The sequence below is a fragment of the Grammomys surdaster genome, unplaced genomic scaffold, assembly GCF_004785775.1.
Source record: "Grammomys surdaster isolate TR1022 unplaced genomic scaffold, NIH_TR_1.0 125688, whole genome shotgun sequence".
NCBI classification, from domain to species: Eukaryota; Metazoa; Chordata; class Mammalia; order Rodentia; family Muridae; genus Grammomys; species Grammomys surdaster.
In genome coordinates, this window is record NW_021620524.1 from 2,115,937 (window position 1) to 2,140,051 (window position 24,115).

A 24,115-nucleotide genomic window follows, 5' to 3' on the forward strand; every position below is an offset into this window, starting at 1 on the left:
TGGAAGCAGGCTGGGGACCATGCACTTCCTCCCCCACACTTATGAAGATCAGGGTAGGAGATGCAGATAGATGCTCTCCCTTCCTTCGCTAATGTAATAGGCTGTGTCTACAAAGAAAGTTCTGAGTGCTGAGGTGGGCACAGTCAGGTGGGTTGTGCTAGTCCTCATCCACTCAGTTAATCTCATGTTTTCATCTTGGGACAGACTCCACATGAGACTCCCAGAAAACACAAAGTGTTTTTCTCAGCTGTTCTGAGTTCCAGAGAGGGGGGCGGGGAGGAGGAGCACCACAAAGTCAGAATTGTCAAGTTTATCCCAGAACTTGGGATGCTGATGCAGGAGGATCAAGGTAGAACAAGTTAGGCGATGCTGCTTAGGCAAGCAAATAAAACCATCTACAAGCAGGGCCCTTTGTGAAAAAGTTCAATGTGATTTAAACCTAGCGAGGAGAAGATGATCTGTGTTAGACAAGAGGCAAAAAGTGAGACCCAAGATGTATGGCCAAAGACAAAGCTGTGCTCTTACTTTCCAACTAAAAGTTAACCAATGAAAACATGTCTCATTTAAAAACTAACTAAAGCCAGAAGGAGACATCCATGTCTCCACCTGCCACTCCTCCTCCACTCAGGGCAACAAAGACATCAGTTCTCAGCCCTGCAGCTGAGTCGTCCATCTCGATGGCACCCTTCCTGTGTCTTCCATTCTTAAGGTGTGTGTGTATGCCTAAGTCTTCTACATGAAGGCATATCCTAGTGTCTTCTACAATGGCTGCGATGCCTTCAGGCAGGGAGCACAGAAGCCGGACTGCCTGCCTACCTGCCATCTGTGGCTGGCAGTTTACATCTGTCACTGTCACTCTAGCAGAGAACGTCGATGTTCAGAAGGTCTAAAGAACCAATAAACGGCTAAGTGAGGCCCAGGTAAGAACCACCTCTGACTGATACACATTCCTCTCCTGCCCATTCCAGAGCACATCTGAGCATTAACATCATCTTCTGAATGGACCATTCATCAACCATCCAGCCGTCTGTGCTGCTGTCTTCTCTCTCACACAACCTCATTGTTGCTGTTGGCACTCAGGTGCACACTGCCGGTGGAAGGAGCCATACTCAGCGGGCAGAGCGCACCTTCTCTGTGATCTGCAGCAGCCTAAAGGATTCTGAGAAGTAAACAAGGGGCCTTAAATGTTAACAGAGGCCAAGAAAACAGGCGATGAGGAATAAGCCTGTGGGAGCAAAGGAATCCCTGAATGAACGTGTGAGGAGCTGAAGGAGTCCTGAGTGAATGTATAATTTTGGCATGAGCATGTGTCAAGGACCACAGTGAGCTCTGCTGTAAGTCAGGCTGCAACGCCGGGCCTGTTAGGCACCTAGTGCCAGTCAATCACACAGTCATGTGTCCTGAGTTATGGCTGCTTTGACTGATCCTGGTTACTAGCAAAGGTGTATGTGAAGCCATGTGGGAAGTGCCTTGTAAATTACAGTGCATTACACTCTAATACACACAGGCTGACACAGACCTCACAGCCGCCATTCCAGTACTTCTTGGGCAGCTGCACTGCTTCTACTTCTGGGAAGAGCACACCATCCTTACAGAGGTGCACAGAAACTCACTCACCCAAGGGGAAGAGTGGACCAGGGAACATTCAGACCCTCAGAGCCTCTGCTTCCTCAGAGAGTCATACTAACATGGGCTCTTTCTAATAGACCACCAATCAGTGTTCCCTTCATGGGAGAGGTGGACAAGCAAGGAAGTACATACGGCAAGACAGCACCATGCAGGGAAGGCCTGGAGAGAGCTTTGCTGCACAGCGGAATTCTAAAGGCACAAGTACCACACAGTAGAACCCGGCTGGCAGAGGCCACAGCACTAAGTGTTCAGTTCCAACTCTGCCTAGTAGTAGTTAGTGGTCTGATCAGTCCTCAGTGTATAGAGGCCCCAGTAGCTTACCTTAGAGGGAGGCATAGGCATAAATCAAAATAAAGGAAGGTGCTTTTCAACAAGCTTCCAGGCTAACAATCGGCATGGGAGTAAGAAAGCAAAAGAAAAAGTAACCCATAAAAGGAGAGGAAGAGTTTTAAAGGACCGCCCCTCCATGCACTCATGGACTATACTGCTCCATACTGGCAGAGATATTAAAGCCTACTGCTGGAGATGCATAGGCCAGCCCTGACTGCAGCACCTCCTACCTGAAGTGCCTCCAGCAGTCCCCTGGGGGGCGCTGGTGACAGACTGTGGTGAAGCTGCAACAGCAGGAGCCATGAATAGGCCCAGCTTCAGTCAGGTAACTTCAGCACAGCCACAGCTCAAAATGCCACCGTTTCTGACAGCAGAGCTCTGTGACAGACCCTCAGCCCCGATCCCAGCATGCTGCAGGGCCCTGCTCATTGGGAATGGGATGTTAACTGGTACAAAGAGGACATTATTAAGGCAGAGCGGTGATGATGACCAGTGTTTTCAAGTTCAGAGTCCTGGGTTCAAATCCCAGCTTTGCCTTTGTCCAGTTGGAGGACACAGTGGCTAACTTCTCATATCCAGCTGTTTTAATGCATAAAATGAGGATAACAGACATTTAAAACCAAAATTATAGAGATTAAACAAAACAAAAGGCCTTTGGTATATTAGCAAAACCCAACATAACTAGTTTCTCTCCTGCACTCACTCCTCTTGGGTGAAGAGACAGCTAGAGGGCACTTCAGGTGCATGAAAGAGATGCTGAGTTTTTGGCAGATGGGCAGGCAGAAGAAGTGATGCTGAAAGGACCCAGGTGGGAGCTGCATGTCCACCACAGGAGAAGGACCAGGCACCCATGGAAGGGCCAGGACAGGAAGGGTGGTTCCAGAGCCAAACAGCATCACAAGCTAGACCTGGGGGACATCCAGGTCCACCTGGACTCTGATGTCTGCGGATGGCAGGACCGAAGGCAAGAGCTTATGTTTACTTAAGAATCAGCAGCAGCGGCTGGTGATGTAGCTTAGTTGTAGAGTGTACTCCTAGCATGCATGAAGCTCAGGGTTCAAAACATACAGAGACAGACACACACACTCACAGACACTCACAGACACTCACACACACAGATACATTTGGACTCATGTGAACACACTCAGACACACACAGACATACACAGACACATACACACAGACACATATGGACATATATGAATACATAGATAAAAACAACCAGTGATAGGTACCAACTCTGGCTCAGGGCTTAGGATCTAGGGACCCACTCTTGGGCAGGCTCCGTAAGGTCCTGTAGCCATAAGTACTGTGAGGCAAATGCTAGAGCGCCTGGGAGCAAGCATCTCATCTCTACTCTGGCACTCTGGCAGTTCTTGTGTCAAATGACCAGGGAGAGTCCTAAACAGACCCCCATGTGGGAGTGACTCCTCACAAGGCAGTCACAGTGTGTGGTCTGCACCATACACCCGTCCCTGCTACCTTATGCTAGAGAGCCATCTTTTCATTTACACTTCATTGATTTGCCCTATTTTTCTTTCTCGTTGTCTAGCTTATTTCTTGACTTCAGGCGAGTGCATACGGATGAGGGTAACGTGCTCCTACTGGGAGTGCTTTCCCACTCTGAGCTGTGTGTGATGCCCAAGCAGCCCTTGGCCCTCACTCCTGCGAAGCGGGGGCTAAGTTGGTTTCTGACTCTTCCAACTTTCCCCGCAATGAGTCTCCTGTGAGCTTCAGGTGGACAGAGGGCCCCATCTCTCAGCTGTTTTGAGCCAACAGCACAGTAGCATAGCTTCTTAAAGAGCAGTTACCCTCTCTTTAAGAATACCCAGGATTGCCGGGCGGTGGTGGCGCACGCCTTTAATCCCAGCACTTGGGAGGCAGAGGCAGGTGGATTTCTGAGTTCGAGGCCAGCCTGGTCTACAGAGTGAGTTCCAGGACAGCCAGGGCTACACAGAGAAACCCTGTCTCGAAAAACCAAAAAAAAAAAAAAAAAAAAAAAAAAAAAAGAAAGAATACCCAGGATTCCCTCCTCCAACTGCTCCTTCCAGGACAACCTCACCCGTTACACAAGGCCCCAGCAGAGAAGACACTATGCTCTATTCCCTTCTTATTGTCAAAGGACCGATAGAAGCATGTCCCTCTCCACTAAGTCCCCCATCCCAGCAGACAGCCACTTGGACTCATAGATCCTTATCATCTGCATACTCTGCAGGCTACCTGCAACACAGCAACATCACCAACAACGGAGACAGAGGCTAACAAAAGCAAGAGCTAGTGCTGCCTGTGGCACTAGCCACACGGCGCATGGAAGTGGCTTTTGAAGCCTATTTAAGCCTGTTCTGTGACATGAATAGGGGCATCAGTAGTATGAATAGCAAAAGTCAGGAAAACAGAAGATAATTGTCTACAGGATACATTCAGAACACATGAAAACAACGATGTGGTGCTGTGCCACCATCTGCACAGGTCCTGTGTGACAGCACAGTCCTGGCATGCCAAACATGTCATCCAAGAGGCACCTCAATGCAGTGTGTGGGAAAGGCAATGAGGCAGCTTCTGCGGCCTCCACCGGAGCAGTACCATTGACCATTCACTGACACAGGAGTGTCTATGACTGAATACACAGCTGCAAACACCAATGAGCTTTAATGAAACATGGCAATATCACTGATAACAGGCATCGACCTAGGCACACTATGTGCAAATAAGTCAGACAAGCAGAAGCACATTAAAGTTACACACCGGCAGGTAATCAGCCCGGGAGCAACTGTTCATAAACACGGGATCATGTAGCTGCTTTGCAGGCACAATTTCCAACAAGGACTGGAACTAATTTGGAACAAAGTAATGATGGTTTGTATCCTAATGCAGACAGTAAGTTGCTCTCCTGCCATTGTCTGGTGCCAGGCAAGAGGATGGGGAGGCAGGGAGGGCACTGCTCTCCTGGAGTTCTGTCACTGTCGCAGTACAGCGAGAGCCCTACTGTGAGCTGAACTGCACACAACCTCAATTCTCTTTTGTTCATGCTCACGCAGAGAGTGTGTTCTGGTCACATGCTGCCCTTCAGCCATACTCATAGGCAACCCCAGGTGCTGGGGCAGTCCTCACTGACAGGACTCCAGATGCACAAACTGCCCACCAGGAGTGGCCCCGAGAATGTGCTCCATTTTAGATTAGCACAGGAGAGGAGTGTGAGCCGAAAGAAAATTACCATAGATAAACTTCAAATCAGGAACCAGAAATCAAAAGACAACTGTGCTGTAGATAGAAACATCCACTCACTACACATCTCTGTGAGGAAACAGCATGCATTGCAAAGGACACAGGTGCCTAAAACTGGGTCAGTGCAATCACTACATAAGCTGCAGCCTGGCGGCTACTACTGTTGCTTCTACTACTATGCCCCATCCTGGGCCTCATGACAGCTGAGTAGACTTAAAAGACGCTGGGCTTTAAAAGTGCTGCCATTTTCCTGTCTATTGTTTCACATATGTGTGTGTTCAGAAAAACTGTACAGTCTATGCAATGTCCTCTCCTGTGTGTACATAGCTCGATGACACCCCCAGGTCCTGCCAGCACACCTGTATTGACTCCCAGTTCTGGACACTGAAAGTCTCAAACCAGAGAGCACTCTCCAGTGCCCCGTGATGTCTGTAACATGTTGTGAGTCTTCACTCAGATATATATGCATACACTTACATGACTAGTAATGTACAATATTTGTGTTTAATAAAGAAGTACTGCACTATAAATCTAATACTGTTTCTTATTTTTGCTCAATATTCTGCATTTAAAAACACTTAAATCAACTTTAATGAGGTACAATTTGCCTACCAGTTTGAGACTTCATTTTTCAGCAGGAGCTGCTACGCTTCTGTAGTCCCCACAGAGGATACTCCATTGCCCCACATTCCATCTGGAGACAATCTTGTGCATGTGTGTGTTTGTGTTTGTATATGTGTGAGTGTGTGTGATCGTGTGCATTTGACTGTAAGTGCAAGAGCATGTGTGTGCATGAGTGAGTGCGTGCTCAAGTATGTGAATGTGTGTGTGTGCACATGTGTGTGTGAGAGCGTGAGAGTCCATGAGAATGTGTGTGTGTGCATGACCCTTTTGCCTTTGCTTCCTCTGGTCACTGGCTAGCTCTCCTGAGTTTAACCCACGTCATTTTTCCAGCACGCAGCGGTGACGCTGCTCACAGTGTCTATCACAGCAGCTCTTACCAATGACTCTCTGGAAGGGTGGAGACACCATTTCATCTCGCTCTCTAGTTCTCCCTTGCTCACAAAGTGAGAGTGGTGTTAGCTGTTCTGTAGGGTGTAACTAAGGGTGCAAGGTTCTTTCTGCCTTTGATTTTTTTCTCCATCTATAGCTTCTACCATCATTTCTTGCAAAAGAATCCCCTTAGTGAGACAGCACTAAGTCTATAGATCAAGTTAACATTTGAAAATACTGAATCTTGGCTGGATATGGTAAGAACATATTACAATCTGAGCACTTGGGAGGCTGAGGCAGGAGTACTGCCAGTAACTTAAAGGCAGCCTAAGCTACATGTTAACCTGCTTCACACAAAGGCGGGCACACACAGAGTTGGGTCTCTCCATCTTTACAGTGCCATTTTCTGCCTCATCTTTAATCTCTGTGACCACTCAGTTTTGTGAGTTCAGCTCTTGCACACACTTTATTATATTTGTTATGTTTACTCCCCCCAAGTACTTCTGAATGTTAATGGCTGTGAGGTAGTGTTTAGAAAAAATAAAAACAAATGTATTTCTGACTTCAACTGGTTTGCACGTAATTATCTGAGGTCCGGGCCCTGCTGTAGTGGGCTGTCAGTCTCAGAGGCTTCCCTATCTTCCCCATACCCCCACATATAGAACTTTGGCTTCCTGTTTGGTAACATACATGAGTGCCTACTAGTTTTTTAATTCCAGCTTTCCTGCAATGTCTGTCCTTCCAGTATGGCCCTGAATAGGGAGTGATGGTGCACCTCTTCTGTTTGGAGGCTCAGAGACAATGGTCAGCCTGCACGACCACCAAATCCAAAGCCAGTGACGGTGTTTGCTTCTCTTCCTAGTATGCTGAAGAGATCTGCTAGGAGTGGTCCAGCTGTGTCCGGTGCACTTTTAGCAGCTATGAGGATGGTCATGTGGTTTTCTTCTTTATTCTGTCACATCTTGCTTTCCTGAGATGAACCACTTGTGTAACCCGCGCTTTATCCTTTCTAAGCTTCCTTGGGATTAATTTCCTAACTATGCTGACAATCCAGGGTCCCTATTGGTAGTCACACACTGCTCCTGGCAAAGTCCTCGTCTGATTTTATCTTCTGGGCATTCGATAGGGAACATCCCACACCTACTTTCTAACCTGTCTGCATAAGGACTGACACTCTTTCTTAAACAGTGACAGGACTCACCAGCAAAGACGCTGGGCTCCAGGTTCTTTTGTAAAGTTAACTGAAACTTTGTCTCTGTAAGAGACAAGCCCGTGCAAGCAACTCTCCCTTCTCCACTTAGGCTCTGTCCATCTCACCTATGACTACTGGCACAGGGCTCCTCATAGTAAAGCAGGTCCCACATTTTCCTTTCAGGGCTGTACAAGCTATTCTAGCTGAAGTCCAAAACTACCATCTAACTAACAAAGTTATACAAACAGTTGGGTTCATCTCCTATTCCCCTACATTCTTCTCTTTATTTCCTCTATTCTACTTTGACTTTAATACCAGCTTCTTCTGGATAAAGAGACCATACATTTTAGGCTTCAAGAGTGTAAGTTCCTGAAAATCTGTAGGTATCAAGACTTTAGAGCAGTTACGGCCAGCACATAAAACTGTGGTGACTTTACTAGCTGCTCATGGCATCGTCCCATAACCCACTGGTGCAGTCACACCAATGGTACTTGGATGGAAAAGGCTACAAATGCTCGCTCTGGCGTGTCTATTGCTTCTGGGAAGGAAAACAGTGTTGCCAGTGACAGGAATCAGTTGGCTCTGGACTTGCAGGCACTCAGGTGACCTGTACATCCTGAAGGAGTGAGACAGGCGGATTGTGCTGCACCTAGGTCTTAATGTCTCTTTTACTGCTTCTCTCCCATTTCATCTTGCTGGTTAGCCAGACTTCTAGTACTGTGGTTCACTACAGCAATCTGCTTCTTCACCTGCAGAAGGAGGCTTTCTCCACTGACCATGATGTTTGCCAAAATCTTTGCCTCAACGTGTTACACAGGCCCATGGAGGTATGGATTAAGCAAAAAGGAGTCTTGGCTCCTTCTAAAACACCACCACCACAACAGCAGGAAAACACCAGCAAAGGCATCAGGGAGGGTGTCACCAGTACCCACAGAAGCAACATAGCTGGAGGTCAGAATGTCAGCTCTGGGTCTGGGCACTACCGCCTGAATCCTGCCCTACTAGTTCTCATGGAAGCAGCACAAATGTCCTCATCCTGAAGTAAAAGCTAGTGTCATGCAACCTTCACAGGCTTGTCGGATACTGGGCACACGCTGGTTGTGCAACTGTGCAAATGATGCTCAGTAAATCGTAGCTATGACTGCTATCCAAATCTTAACTTTTCATCTGATTACATTTAAGAAACAGTGGACACAGAGATGACTCAGCAGATGAGAATGCTACAACAGCATCAGACACAGCAGAGCCTCAGAGAGAATGAGACCCAGGAGATAGGCTCCCTCAGGCTGCAAGCCTGGGCGGGCATGTTGCTGTGAAGGCAGCATGGGGTGCTCAGCAGCTCCATGCTCAGGACTTCGTCTCTGAGATTTTGTTGTTGGCTGCACCCTTCCCTGACCTTGTCTCTTTCAATCTCCATTTTTTCCCCTAAACACCTGAGCTGCACCTTGTTGGTCATGTGCTTTCAACGAACTCAGCCTGAGCATTTATTACTTCAAGTTGCACGACATGATGGCAAATTGCTGTAATCCCAGCATGCAGGAGGCCAAAGCAAGACTGTAAGTTCCTGAGGCACAGCAATGCTCTGCTTCACATTAACGACAAAAATAAGCAAAACCAAAACCAATCAAAGAAAGAATTTCTTCTTTAACCCCCAACCTTTTCTTTCTGGGTGATTTTTACACATTAATTTTTTAAACTAGAGCTTCAGGCATGGGATGAGGAAGTTGCCACAGGGTATGTCTCTCCCAGCAGTTCCTTAAACCCTGCCTTTTCATTACTGAGTTCCATTTACTTGGTGTGGTCAGAGAACGCAAGACAAAAGGGAGATCATCTGGGCTTATAGATGGCTCCTTTGCGGTGTAGACACAGCTTATTTGATAAGTGGCCCATACTTGCTCAAAAATGTGTATTCTTTGTTGCACAGATGTCTGTGTGTGCAGCGAGGGACATGGGTAATTAACCTAATATTAAAACCTCCTTTGGCTGGAACTTGCATCTCTCAGGAGCATTCTGATCCTGCTCCTGACTTAGCTCCTCCTGCTGTACGACTGTGGGTCTCACCGCAGCTTACTACTGTGTCAGGTCATACTGTCGAGGCTGCTGTCCTCTCCTGCCTTGTTCCCTTTTCACAGTAAAGTACTTTGCTTTGCCCCCCCCCAGGGCCACCCTGGGCCCTGCATGGACTCTGGCTTTGGCCACTGTCTTCTCAGCCTTTGTATTTCCGTCTTGTGGCTCATGAGGGTTGCACCTTTACATCTTCGTCCCGTAAGGATCATCAACTACCACCCACTCTTGTTGCAGCTCTCTCTGCCACCCAAGTGCATTTCCCAGGCTCTATTCCTCATTGGTTTTTTGTCCTTCCTGCCTTCTTCTGTATTCTCAGCTTCATGCTCCAGAGCTGGATGTCTCTAGAATGGTGACACACCTGCTTTCCTTGGGAGAGGTCTTCATTACCGCCTCTGTCTTCTTGCCTCTTCCCTTCTCTACACTGATGATTCATCTTCCCGCTCTCCTAGCTGTTTTCAGAGTAACTTCACCCGTAATAGTGCTTTCCCTATCAACCAGCCCATTCTGAACCACAGAAAAGCAGTTGAATCAACCGGGAGAAAACAGCTGCAGTCAGTCAGAAAGCCTCTCAGCCTGCCCTTGCCTGTGCCTTCAAGCTTGTCCCCTCTGCCCATGCCTCTATTCCACACTTGCCACATCCAGGGTCTCTGTCTGCATCATCTTGGAGTGTGGTTCCCTCTGAACCCCACTGACACTCAGACCCAATGGGGAGTCAGCAGCCAAGGCCACTCTCAATAGTTTAAATCTTTGTCTTATGACCAAAGTCAGACTTTCCATAGCACTTTGATCTCTTGAGGCTGGTGTGATTTTCATCTTCACTGAATGAAAATGGAGACTGGGATGCAAAGGGTACAGTTGAGCTGGGGAGAGACACCCTCTGAGTAGGCACACAGAAGACTGTACAGTTTGGGGTACGCATGGGACTAGAAGATAGCTGGTTTCATAGATGGTGAAGTCTTCTCAGGAAGACTGAAGGTCAGACTCTTCAGCACCAAGGTCAAAGGGCAATAGTGCAATCCTGCAAGGCAGGTGAGCCAAACAACGGTCTACGTTTGTGCTTCTGTTTTTTTGTTTTGTTTTCTCTTTTTCGAAACAGGGCTTCAAACTTTGCAATTCTTCTGTCTCAGCCTCTGGCATATAAGGATTTCTTCTCTTCTCTCTTCTCCTCCCTCCCTCCCTCCCTCCCCCCCCCCTCTCTCTATCTCTCCTCCTTCCTCTCTTCCTTCCCTCCCTGTCCCCTCTCAGAATCTTAACAAAAACACAACAGTGGTGGTTACTCTCAGCCCTCGGGAAGCAGAGACAGGCTGATCTCTGTGAGTTGGAGGCCATCCTGGTCCTGGAGTTCAGGACAGCCAGGGCTATACAGAAAAACCCTGTCTCGTAAAACAAACAAACAAAAGAATCTAAACAAGTCGGCAGGAGCAATGAGGGCTGAGTTGTAGAGAGGACACTCTGCTCTCCCACAGGAACCATGTTCAATCTCAGCACTCACGGTAGGTGGCTCACAACCTCTTGAAACTCCAGCTCCAAAGGGATCTCACCACGTCTTCTGGCACACGCACATCCGTGCACTCACATGAATGCATACACATGCATGCACACATACAGAGATGTACTTTGTTTTAGTTAATTCTCAATTGCAGATTCCAAAAGACTATATCAAAGGCAACTTATCAAAGAAAATGTTTAATTTGGGGTTCAGGTTTCCTAAGTCCATGAGCAGCATGTTAGGGAGCATGTTGAAAGCAGGCAGGCTTGGTGCTGAAGCAGTAGCTGAGAGCTCACATCTTGATCCACAACTGCATGGCAAAGTGAGCACACTGGGAATGGCCTGAGCTTCTGAACCCTCAAAGCCCGCCCACAGTGACATGCCCCCTCCAACAAGGCCACACCTCTGCCCACAGTGACACGCCCCCTCCAACAAGGCCACACCTCCGCCCACAGTGACACAACCCCTCCAACAAGGCCACACCTCCCAATCCTTCCCTAACAGTTCCACTGACTGTAGATGAAATACTCAAGCATATGAATCTATAGAGGTCACTCTTAATCAGACTTCACAGAACCTAAACAAGTCCTTAGCACTGAAGCGGGACACGTGTACTCTGTCCTCTAGCAGAGCTGCTGAGCTTCAAGGACTCCTCGAAGGACAGATGGTGGAAACTATCAAAATGATAAAATTTCACATTTACAGAAGCAATTCCTACTGATTCTGGGCTTAGTAGTCTTCCAGAGACAACATAAAGTAAGTATCACCACAGTATCTGAAATGAGACACAATGGCAAAGAGCCCCATGCCTTCCTTACATAGGATGCTCACTGGGGCCATCCTGCTGGGGCCAAGGGAGCAGAGCTGTCGCTGCTACAAACATCTTCAACACTGCACAGTTAGCACTTAATCTCCCAGAGACTCAGTGGCTTAACTGGAAGGGAGGAATTCTTGACCTCACTCCAACACAAAATAATGCTGTCATTTTCATTAATAGACAGCAGAACTGTATGCTGCGTGGAGCAATAGGCATCAATCTCCTTTACAGCTGGTCTCAAAGCAAACAGAATGCCTCTGAGTCAGAACTTCCAGCAGCACACACATATGCCCATAATAAATTTAAAATGGTATTATGCCAGTCAATCAAAGAAATAGGAACAGCTAAAGGAAAATAATATATATTTTGGATGCTTACACTATACTGATATATATATAGGAAGCAAGGCAATTACTTACAGAGAATATTACAATCGTTAACTTAAGAATTACTGAAATCAGTTCTGAAAATAAGAAAGAGGCAAATTTCCTGAGGCAAAAATGAAAAAAAAAAAAAAAGGAAAAGAAAAAAAAAGCGGCACAAAGTCTTCTGATAAGTCTTCATCAAACCAGAATCATCAATCCACCTGCCGACAGATACCAGCAGACTCCGTAGAGACAAAGCTCAGCTGTATCTGGGCTGCTTACCAAGCACATGGGCAATCTTTAGCAACCTCCCGTATATACTGAAGACAGTAGCTTTCAATACTGTCGAGGAGAGGAGGGAGGGAAAGTCCTGAGCTTTCTTTCCTAGGTTGTTCGCTGTCTTCAATGTGACTCTCATTTTGCAGCCTAATCCTGGTTTCATGTTTCTTCAGCAGAAACTAGCAAACTACAGCTTACAGATCACACCCCATCCGGTGCTTATTTTGGTAAATAGCACTTCTGAAGCCCAGCCACACCTACCTGTCACACTGGTCCCTGCTCCTTTACCTGTCACATTGCCTCCTTTACGCTGCAACAACAGCACTGGGATTACTCAGGAACTGACCCTTCTGATTACTAGGAGAGCAGCTCTGAGCTTGCCTATGCCGTCTTCACAACCCTAAGTCCTAAAGCCCCAGACTAGCTTGTGAAAACACGGAGCGTGATAAGAGGCGATGGGAGCAAAGCTGACATTTGCTATCCTCTGAAGATAAAAATGTTGTTACTCCCTCTCATTTTGTACTTTTCATTAATTCTCTGAAAAGATATATTCAACTTTTACTAGAAAGTACAAACTGACTTTACAATGAAAAAACAAAAACCCTAATTCTAAAAACATGGCTATGTACCAAATGAAAAACTATTCCCTTTTCTATTAGACTCACTGCAGTGCCTCACTGAGATTACAGATCTACCCACCTGAGCCACCAGTGTTCAGGCACTGGATGCGAGGACCATTCTCCACAGCTGCAGCACAATGGTTTCAAAGTCCATGCTACGGTAGGTAGCCGTGTCAGCTCAGTTTCTACTGTACTTCTTACTAAAGCTTAATGTTTACTTAAACTTAATTATGTTCTCAGTCCAAAAAAGATTTCAGGCACCTAAGCGACGACATGCCTTTTGGGTGGAGAAAGCCCATTCTCTGCTGGGCAGCAGGGTGTTGAGCCCTTAGGCTGCCCAGTCTGTTTGGAGTAGGAGGGCAGTGCAGGACAGGCACAGTGAGGACTGACTGCCTTGGGTCTGTGTGTCAGGAAGGCCTGGGTGAGTCCAGGCGTGTTGTCAGGCAGAACTGGTGCCCTTGCCCATTCTGGGACCCAGAAAGCACTCAGAAAAGCTGGGGAGTCTCAAGGCAGAGGTGGAAGTGGCCATGCAGCCAGCTCTATGGGGTCCATGGTGCCCTGGTAGCTCTGACACAAAGCCGCTCTATAGCTTCCTGCTTGTTCTACCAGATATAATCACACCCTGCCAAGGACTGACGGCCTCGCTCCTCATTACCTGGATCATGTTCTTAAATACAATTCTCCAGGAATTCCCCACATACACACTTTGTGCTATCCCTCAGTCCTGGGTGATGAAGTCATTCAGTGACCCTACAGTCTAACAGACCCCACCCAATGGCCGTGACTACCTCCCCTGAAGCTCTGCAGCCTGATGGAGCGGACGGGCTCATTCCTCTGGGTGATCTGGCAGTGTACACCAGCCTGGGTACTCTCTGTTCCTCTCAATCCCTGCCATGGGAATACTCCACTTCCACTGCCAGCTGATCTGAGGAATACTTGGTTATTCATGACCTAGAGGAATACATCTGCCCCCGAAACCCAGCAGCTTCTGGTGCCATGAATCCATTCAGTTCTGGGTCATGAATTACCTTCAAGTGTACATATTTTCTCTATCTTGCATAAAGTGCCTATTTTAAAAGGCCATGTACCCTCTCTCTGGAGAAGACAAGGTGTCTCTCTGCCTACCTGCCCATAATGCTCAGCTTAGCCTCACTCAGCTGGAGCAGCATGCTTTGCTTCCAGGAAGTGGACTGAGTGCATATGGGAGTGACTGCAGGCCCACCACCGTCTGTGGGTACTCACTCCTAAGCCATCCAGTGACCGGACACCAATTCAGATGGAACAGTAGCAATGTTCCTGTGCACCGACAAATCAAAGGCCTCACTGCTGTCCCTCACAATCCAAGGCCTCCACCTCTCAACTTTCTCTGAGTTTGGGGAAGGATCTGCAACCTGAGGCTGGGCTGTCAAGCTGACATGGTAACACCCAGGCGGTTATCTCACAAAGGGTGCAGTGTCAGCTCCGCCGTACGGCTCTCAATCGAACCCTCCAGATGGCTGTGAGGCTACTGCTACACACAGGCTCCTCATCAGCATAAAGGAAAAGTGGGCACTAAAGACTAGCAATGCTGTGGGGCTAGCTGAGCACACAGCACCTGTTGAGTATGCCAGCAGCCATGGTACTCTCAAAGGCAGGCCACGTCTGGTACACCACATACATTTCCCTGGAGCACTCCCCAGGACTCAGAGTACTGTGGTGGTGAAGAAGTCTCTCTTCACTCTAAGAATTGACTCAGCGACTATACTTCAAGCAAGAACTGAAGTGACTCCTTTCATAGTTGTCTTTTAGTACCACTCCTGGCCACTTCTACTTGGTGAACAAAGATGTGACCTTGAATACCACAAGCAATAAACTGCCTATGACCAGATCCAGGGAAAGAGCAAAATTCACTCACTCTCAGAATACACACAAATACCTAGGTCCTGTGACATCAGAATGCAGGGCACACTATCGTGACCGGGATAATGCCTTGGGTCCCTGGGATGGAGACCTGGACTACAGGACACTTACCAGCGCAGAGCAATCTTGATGGGCGTGGTGAGGCAGGATGTGAACAGGTCGGCTGGGAGGTCAGGGATCATGGGCAGGAGCTCGTGGGCCTCACAGGCTGCCAGCTGGATGCAGTTTTTCATTGAGGGAGGCAAGGGCATCTGGGCTAGTGGGTGGTTTGGGTTAATTGCAGCTACCTACAGGAGGACACAGAAAAACAGTGGCTTAGCAGGCATTCGCAGAGGGAACACTGGGCATCAAAAAGAACAACACAGCACCAGCAGAACTGGCTCTGCCCCTGACAAAGCTTCACTTTGCAGCCCCCAACACCCATGGTGGTACCAGTACTCACTGCACCCTGCCCAGCCTTTCCTGCTAACTTATTTGGACCAAACATTCAGTCCCTAATCTCTCATGATGTTATTTGGAGGGTTAAAGGCATGGGAAGATGACCAGATACATATAACATCAGTACTAGAAAGTATCAGATCCAAGAGTGTGTCTGCCACCATCACAGAGAAAAAACGAAGGATGCAGAGTGTGTGCACAGTAAGGTGCATTAGGTGATGTGTACTTATTTTATAAAGGAGATAAGCGGTTTTTGACTGACTTAAGCATGGCTTCTTTAAGGCAGGGAGAGTACATGGCAGGTCCTTTCCTTAGGCATTTGTGAGGCGAAACCCTAGACGAAGGCTATTCTCAGGGCTCTTACTCCACACCCACTTCCTCCACTCTGTTCTCCTAAGTATTATCTCCATTTTAAAACATCTCCAGCAATTAGAAAACAAGCTTTGAAGACAGTGACTGGGAGCTTAGCACTCAAGAGGCTGAGGAGAGAGGACTGCTTGGGGTTCAAGGCCACCCTGGACTACAGATGATAGAGCAGCCCACCTGCTCTGACGACTGGTTTTAGGACTTTTCTTGGCCCACTATTTCTTCTAGACCAGTGGTTCTCAAACTTCCTAACGCTGCAACCCTTTAACCTTGGTGCTTGCTCTGCAGCTTTAAGTTAAACCCACACAGCTGTGCTGACTCCTGGACATGCAATGTTAACATTTCACTGTCCACACAGCCACACAGCAGCTGTGGCGTCTCAGGTCCTGAGACAGTGGCCATTAAAGGCATATTTTACCAATAACCCCTTCTACCTCAGAAATATTAAGCACAAAGTCAAACTTCAGACACTCATATATACAACTATAAATTGATATAAACCACTTAATAAAAACATCAGTTTTTAGAGAAATAAGTGATAAAGTCTATAAAACATAAACTATTTCATGTTAAATACTTAATATTTTGCATTAGTCAGAATCAAACCCAGGCTATTACACATGCTGGGTAAGAACTCTCTGGCTAAGCTATACCCTGGCCACATGGGAACTATTTCAAATGTACAGTTCAGAATTCAGTGGCTTGAATAATATCACCAAAGTTTTCTTAAGGCAGAGGGGAAGTCAAGATCACATGTAAAATAATGTTCTATGTTCTAGCTGTGTAAGCTAAGATAGATAGGCAAAGACATAATTGCAAACAGGAAACTGGTTTCCAGGTCTGGTGTCGGGCCAGGTGAAAGCCCTGGAGCCTGCAGAGACGTCAGATCACAGGCTCGTCACAGGCTTGTGGACAGGCATTCGGGAGCAGAAGCAGGGAGAGCTGTGTGGAAGGGCTCTCCAACAGCCAGCCTGGAGAACAGGGGCTGGGAGGGAGCAGAGACTGTGACCTCTGTGCCTGTGTGGGATCCAGGAAGTCAGCAGGGGCAAGGGAAGAGTCCTGACGTCGGGCTCAGAGCCTTGAGACATCTGTAAATGGGAGCCACTCTAAGTAAAAAGGAATGGCCGGTGACCTGCAGTCTAAACTTACTTCTCTAGTTTCCTTTAAAAAAAAAAGCCCCTCTGAAGAGCTGGTAAAGCAGGGAAGGCCTGGACTTGGGCACAGGTGGACCACATTTAGGAGCAGACAGTAAGTGAGGCTCACATGCATTCTGTGAACCCACCACCCACAAGCTGCATCTAGTACATATGATAGTTCTGCCTCAGGGATAAACTCAGTGACATTTTCAAAACAAACAAACAAAAAAATCGAAATTTGAGGCAAAGGATTTAACCAATCAACATTTATTTCAGATTTGCTAACGCAGGAATTAAAAAAATTGATTTACACATGAGTTTTATCCTATACATTATTTTAGTTTTAAGTTTTTATCTAAGATATTGGCCTTTTAATCAAAATAATCCTTCAGAAAGCAGTGTGCATATAAGGCTCATTACTAGGCAGTCAGGCCTCGTGTGGAGTATCTGGACAAGCACCATAGCCCCTGAAGGGCGAAGGGAGCTTCACCTCTGCCCCAGCGGTTTCTCCTAAGGAACTGGGAGACACAGGCATCAGAACAATCTTTAGATGTAATTCACTGCAACTAGCTCCAGAGAAGACATCTGATCCACCTCCACAGCAAGGCCAGGCACCTCCCAGGTCATGTGCCACTCTGAAGGGCACAGACCACTTTTCAGGGCAGTATCTATGTTTCTTGTTTTTAAACTAGCCACTGAAATAGCACTGCTGTGGCCTTTCCCACATACAACGAGGGACAACTTTTAACAAAGTAAGACACCGTAAGTTCAGAAGCCTCTAAGAGACAGTGTGCCTCTGTGCAGTAACTGAATGTCAAGCAGCGGCAGCAGCCCAGTCACCTTCCACAGATCAGGTCTCTAGTGAATAGTTCCCACCCTTAACACACAATGGCCAAGTTCATCTCTTCTCACTCATAAGTATGAGAAATGATAAGATCACAAGCCAAAAGAGAAAAATCAAAATGAACCAAAATAAAATAACCATACTGGAGGAGACAGTTAACTTAGAAACATGGACAGTATCTTGTAAAAACCCAATAGAAACTGAATAGAGAAAATAAAGACAGCACATACCAGACACTGGCTCACTTCCCTGCTGTCTACGAATGATTAGCTATGGTAGCAGAGAATGGAGGACCTGAAGTATAACTTGCAGGACACAGACAGGAAGGGCATCAGTGCCACATAGCACCAGGCCCACAGATCCCTGGGCTGATCCATGACTGTCACATGGCAAGTGCCCAGAGGACACAGCTAACAAGAAACTTGCCTTTGAAAGGTAACTTAAGGATGAATCTGTGGTACTCAGTCAGTGTCTACCACCTAACACCAGCACTTAGGGAAATAAGACAGAGTACCACAGGTGAGAGACCAGCCTGGGCTAAACCATTTGATAAAGACAAAGATCCCTCAGGTGACGTATAGCACCATAGCCGTGAACACGGTGAACTGCCTGTGCTCCAGACTCCATGCTGGCCATGCTGCGGCTTTAGCAGAGGAGTCTGACATTTTAAAACATGACCTTCTCAGTCTGAGGAATATACACTTTGAGAACAGTATGATTATGACCTCACTTATTTTTGTCCAAATTCCTAATTACAGTGACCAAGATATGAGAACATATATTTCTGTTCACAAACAAGATGCCCAAGTGGAAAGCAAAGAAGATAGGTCACCTACACCGAACATGCTGCAAAACCTGGCCTGTGTCTGCCAGGAGCAAGAGTTCATGTGCTGCAGGGCTAGACCTCATGGTGATGTCAGAAAGGAGCATAGCATGCAGGAAGCTGCATGGGAAAAGCCTTGCAATATGTCACCAGAAGAGAAAACATCACAACGGGCTAAACCTGGATAAGGCTCTTCCTCCAACATGACAGTAATTCTCTTTATCTTCAAACTCCAGCCAAGCACACTAAGGGACTGTCTGTGTGCTGGCCCTGGTGAACCCACCCCGAAGGTGTTCAGGATGGCGTCCTCCTGGGACAAAGCTCAGTGCAGTGGTCTCTACAATGCAAAACAGAATTGTCCCCTACACCTCAGTCATCCACCTATCAGAACACAAGCAAACACATGCATGGATCTCACCTCAGCTACACTGTGGTCTCAGCACTGAGAGCCGCTGGTACCTACTCACAACATGGCTGGTCTAGATTACAGTCAGTCCAAGGTGCACAAGAGGGCTGAACACACACTCTTCCCCTGAGTTTTATCCAGATGATGGCAGAAGTCCCTTTGGATTCCTGACTCGGCTACAATGTGGCCAAATTTTCAGGAACATCTCCACTGAGGTATGGAGAGTGGAGTTAGGGGTAAAGACAGCTTGTAGCAGGGGCTAAAGAGGAAGCACAACGAACGGTGCACATAACGTGGCTGTCACTCTTGTGAGATAATCCAACGGCCATTCCCAACCCCAGTCTCCCTTTGTAGCCTAGCCCACAGTTCCAGAGAAAAGCCTACATACATGTTCTAAAGCAAGAGGCAGAAGGAGACAGCACTGCTCCTCCCCTCACCCCACCTCCTCCTGGAGACAAGGAAGAACCGCCTGGAGCTGAGGTGGGCCGGCCAAACTCAGGAGTACAGAACAGCAACAGAGGATGCAGAGAGGAAGAAGTAGCTGGCTCCGCAGGCAGTACTCAAGGAGTAAATTATTCGCCTTAGAGATCTTATTAGTGAAAAAGACAAACTGTAATCTGTCTAAAATCCAATTGTGAATTTTCACTGCATCAGCTTTCCAAACCCAATGTTTGGGGCCCAGGGAAGACTGCTGCCATACATCCTCCTGGGCCTGCTGGGCGCCTGCCTGGGTCGCTCTTGGAGAAAAGGTGAGTTTGGAACATAGGAGTGCCTGGAGCTGCAGACAGCTATGGGCAGCTGAAGGCAGCCTGCAGGCAGCTGCAGCAGTGGAGGAAGGCTAGTGCAGAGGGAGAGGAGGCTATCTCCAGGAAGAACAGACTGTAAGTCAGGTGGGCCACACTCAGCTCTGTGCTCGGTGGTGTTTGTCGTCTTTCACAATCTCTATACATCAAGCACAGAGACTTGACTACATCTGGGGCAGGAGATAATTATAAGAAAAATCATGAGACCAAAGTATGGGTGCTTTAGTCCTTCTTAGAAGGAGTATCAAAATACTCAACCAGAGCTCTCAGGGTCTAAACCTCCAGCCTGAGAACACAAAGGGAGGGACTAACGGCTCCACCTGTATAGGTAGTTGAGGATGACCTTGTCAGGCATCAGTGGAAGAGGAGGGACTTGATCCCTGAAAGTTTGGATGCCCTAGTGTTAGGGGATTCGAGAGCAGGGAGGCGAGAATGGGTGGATGGGTGGGGGCACACCACTTCTACAGTATTTATTGTACTGTCTCTTCTACAGTATTTATTGTAAGTTGCATTGACTGTATAATTTCCAATTGTGTTAGTGGGTTGAAATCTGGCATGTCTGTCATGGGAGTCTATCAACCAGCTTTTGTCTTACTGCCCTGAGTACTAGAAAACCTCGATTCTCTGAAAAAAAAAAAAAAAAGCTTGAAAGTGCTGGAAGAAGTGAGTTAGGCTTTAAGCAGAAGCATGAGAGTAGTGGGCTTGATCATTGCTGGTATAACAGCTTTAATTACATTAATTGCTAGCACCACTGCTTCTGCAATAGCATTGACTCAAGGAGTTAAGACAACTATTTTTGTTAACCATCTAGCAAAAAATGTTACTAATGTACTGAGTATACAAAATGAATTATATAGGTATCTGGAATAACCAATGATGCTCTATTCAAATTATTTGAAAGAGGTTCAGGGTTCAAGAGTTAGGAGCCATCCCAAGTGTCATGACAAATATCATTGGAGTAGTGTTACTTCTAAAATTTACTATAATTGTCATTATAATTAGAAAAAAGTTTAAAGACACCTGTAGGGTATTCGGCATAATCCTAACACCTCTCTGGGTGTTTTAACTTTGCATAGTGAGATTATGAATTTAAAGAATGCTGCTCTGTTGAGCTTTGATGCTGCAGATAATGTTGATAAAATTATCCACGGCCTGAGGTCAGTATTTCCATTTTAGTCAAACCTCAGGGATGGCATATATAGCTTGATCAGGCTAGCCCTTCTTGTCCTGAAAATAGTTTTATTCCTGTCCATCGTGTTAAAGCTAGTCACTAACTACATCAACAGGGTGGCAGCCAAAGTACATGACTGGAAACTGTGGACCCCCAGACAGAGACAGGCTGGCAAGCCAAGGACGGGTAAGATTCTGTGTAGAGCCTTACCAATCTAAGACAGAAGTGCATTGCTTATGATAATGCACATTCCATGACAGGTAAGGAAGGCTTTCTTGTCAGAATGACATTAAGACAGCCTCAGTCTTGTTTATGCAATAAAAAGGTGAAGATGTGGAGAGCTTTTGGGGCTGCCTGGCAGGAATCTGTCATTGGCCAAGGACAAGGAAATGGGCTGCTTGGAAGAAATCTGACATTGGGCTGGAACAAAGAAGCAATTTCAGGCAGAAATCTAAATCCAATTACACAGAAGTAATCATAGGTAGAAATCTAAACCTTAAGCTAGAACAAAGAAGTAGGCTTCAGGCATGACAATGACTTTGGGCTAGGACGGGGAAGTATGCACAGATATTTTGATCATCCTGATAAGCCCTTAGAAATAGTGATCACAGGAGTGATCACGAGACTCTGTTTATTGTCATTCATGTTCTTTGATTATCTGGGTTTATTGTCTTCCTTGTTCCTGGACTATTTGCATCTATTGTATTGCTAGTCCCTCAACCTAGAACTGACCTTAATGCTTGCATGTAATTTAAACAGCATAAAGGCAAAAAAGGAGGAGGAGGGATGGGATAGGGGATTGATGGGTGGGGGGAATGGGGAAGGGGGATGGTATCTGAAATGTCAATAAATAAAATATCGAATAAAAAAAGGGAAAAAAAATCGTGGATGACAGAAATAACAGTTGGGAGACAAGAAGGAAAGGAAAAAGCCAGGAGCTCAGAGCCTGGACATGGAAAGTGTGGACCACAGCTGCTGAGGCTTGGATATGACAGCCCTGCTAAGGACATCATTAATGCAACAAGGCTGCTACTATAAACCTTCTAATGGCTTCTAAGTTTACACTTCCGCACCCACAGATAAGAACAGCTCTCAGACCTCAAAGGAGAAGTTCCTTTGTAGACAGTAACAGAAATGCGAACAGCAGTGTGTGCCAGTGGGGTGCTTGGCCATAAATGGGATGTCTACATCACTCCTCCACCCAGAACCAAGATCAGGGACCACAGACAAGGAGGGAGTGGAAAGGCCGTCCTAGCCAGAGGTCAGGGAGGATGTGAGCAAATCAGTATCTTCTGGACCCAACGGGATCACGGCCCTCATGACCACATAGCAGCAGTGGTTGTCTGTGCAAGATCTACAAAAGTCAAAGCCAGTCAACAGTTTAGTGTGGAGCAGGCAAGCCTGCCAAGGTCTTGGCCCATGAGGAGGCACCGACAGTCAGGGGCTCCCAGGCTGGGAGAGTCCATTTTCTTTAAAAGGATGGCCCCTGGTAGGGTTCTCAAGTTTGGGCAACACAAACTGGTTTCAGTGGGTTATTTAAGAAGAGGGAGACAGGAAAGGGACCACTTGAGCTGAGAGGGGTTAGGAGACAAACTGGGGTAGTGACTATAATCAAAAAACATTGTATGACATTCACAAAGAATTCATAGAAATTTATATTAAAAAAATACAGTGAGCTCACAAAACAGAAAAATCAGATACAGCACTACAACGGAGCAGAAGAGACGGAGGAAGAGGAAGCCAGGACATAGATCCATCCATCAGCTAAGAGGTTTCTCTTTTGAGTGCACAGATTCAAACAAACATCAATTACAACTACCAGCAATGTGTCTCTTCACTATCAGACCTCCATCTGGTTCCTGATTCACTCCTTCCAACCATGTGGGTTTTGGAGCTCAAATGCAGGTTGCCAGGCTTGGTGGCAAGCATCTTTACCCACTGAGCTACCTGCTAGCCCATCTAGCTTTTCTTTGCAATAGAGGTCTCACTAAGTTCCCAGGCTGGCTCTGAACCTACTATGTAGTCTAGGCAGGTCTTGAACTTGCAATGCCTCTGCTTTTGCCTCTAACAGCTCGTGCTGCTAGTCCCTACAGAGTCCAGTAATCCTTAAAGAGGAACCCCCAATGGCAGCTTTGCTTCTGGTTTGTATAAAAATAAGAAGCTCGTGCACAGACAACTTAAACAGGTATTTCAAGAAAGAGACAGGGAGCTATATCCTCCAGACCAGAGGAGTAAAAAGGGTACCTTTCTGACAGTGTCCCTGCCTGGAAGGTGGTGCCAAGGGTTATTTTATTTATCACAAATGACATACTACTTTAGTCAAAGTTAAAGCACTTATTTTTAAAAGAACAGTGAAAATAGGGATACTTGAAGATTTTCTTTAATCTTCAAATTACAAAATGAGATGATATTAAAAAGAAAAAAATCCTAAGGAAGACTCCTGAGTGACAGATACACATTTCCTGGCTCTGAGGAAGCTCCAATCTGTTGCAGAAATTCGTGCTTGCTGTTATGAAGCTGCTGTCTCCTTTACCTCCAGTACTACTCTGCGAGAGAAGCACACAGCAACCAAACCCCAGGGTCCCAGGGCAAGCACTACACCACCAGAAAATGAAAGCAGATAATCAACCCTCAAAATTTATGTCACTCATGTGTATGTTTACACTTATTATTTGGGGGCTTGTGGTCCAACCAGCCACTTTCTGCTGTTGTATTTAATCATTTTCCCTCTTTCCTGCCCTCTCCCCCAGACTACAAATCTATTCCCCAATTGGATCTTGGCTGCCACAAGGACAGGCAGAAGGCACAGGGATGTTGTCATCCCCTCCAAGGGTAAAGCAGAACAGCAGAAAATACTTCATTCCAAAGTCTTCCATAAACCAATTACTCGACAGTTTCTATCAGTTCACATTTACACAACAATCAAAAGATATTGCAAATCTACACAGAAACTGTCCGGCTGGATTAGTTTAGGTCTTTACTTATTGAAAACAGATCCCATACAACCTAGTAGACGCGCCCTCCTCCAGCCTGCATTCTCCTGAGTGCAGTGCTGGGATCATAAAGCATGTGCCACCGCACCCACACCAGGAAAGATCACACTAAGCGGGTAAGCCGAGCCGTTACACAGGACTGCTTTTCCACACAGGAGGGTGAGATGACTAATGAACACTGATGTGATATCTGGGAGCCAATTCTGTAAGAGTCTATGATTGTGATTTCCG

The 24,115-nt window shown here is 46.7% G+C and overlaps 1 protein-coding gene and 1 non-coding gene across 5 annotated transcripts in view; both read right to left on the reverse strand.

Moving 5' to 3' along the window:
* Rptor (regulatory associated protein of MTOR complex 1) overlaps positions 1-24,115 on the reverse strand; it is a 296,009-nt gene that overhangs the window by 131,786 nt on the left and 140,108 nt on the right. For all 4 annotated transcript variants that reach the window (XM_028787899.1, XM_028787900.1, XM_028787903.1 and 1 more), the window contains one exon: positions 15,016-15,191. In XM_028787899.1, coding sequence (XP_028643732.1) covers positions 15,016-15,191 — 176 coding nt within the window. The remainder of the gene's footprint in view (positions 1-15,015; positions 15,192-24,115) is intronic.
* Positions 23,647-23,725, reverse strand: LOC114639232. Its single transcript, XR_003713978.1, has one exon. It is a non-coding gene; the product is annotated as a small nucleolar RNA SNORA31 (small nucleolar RNA).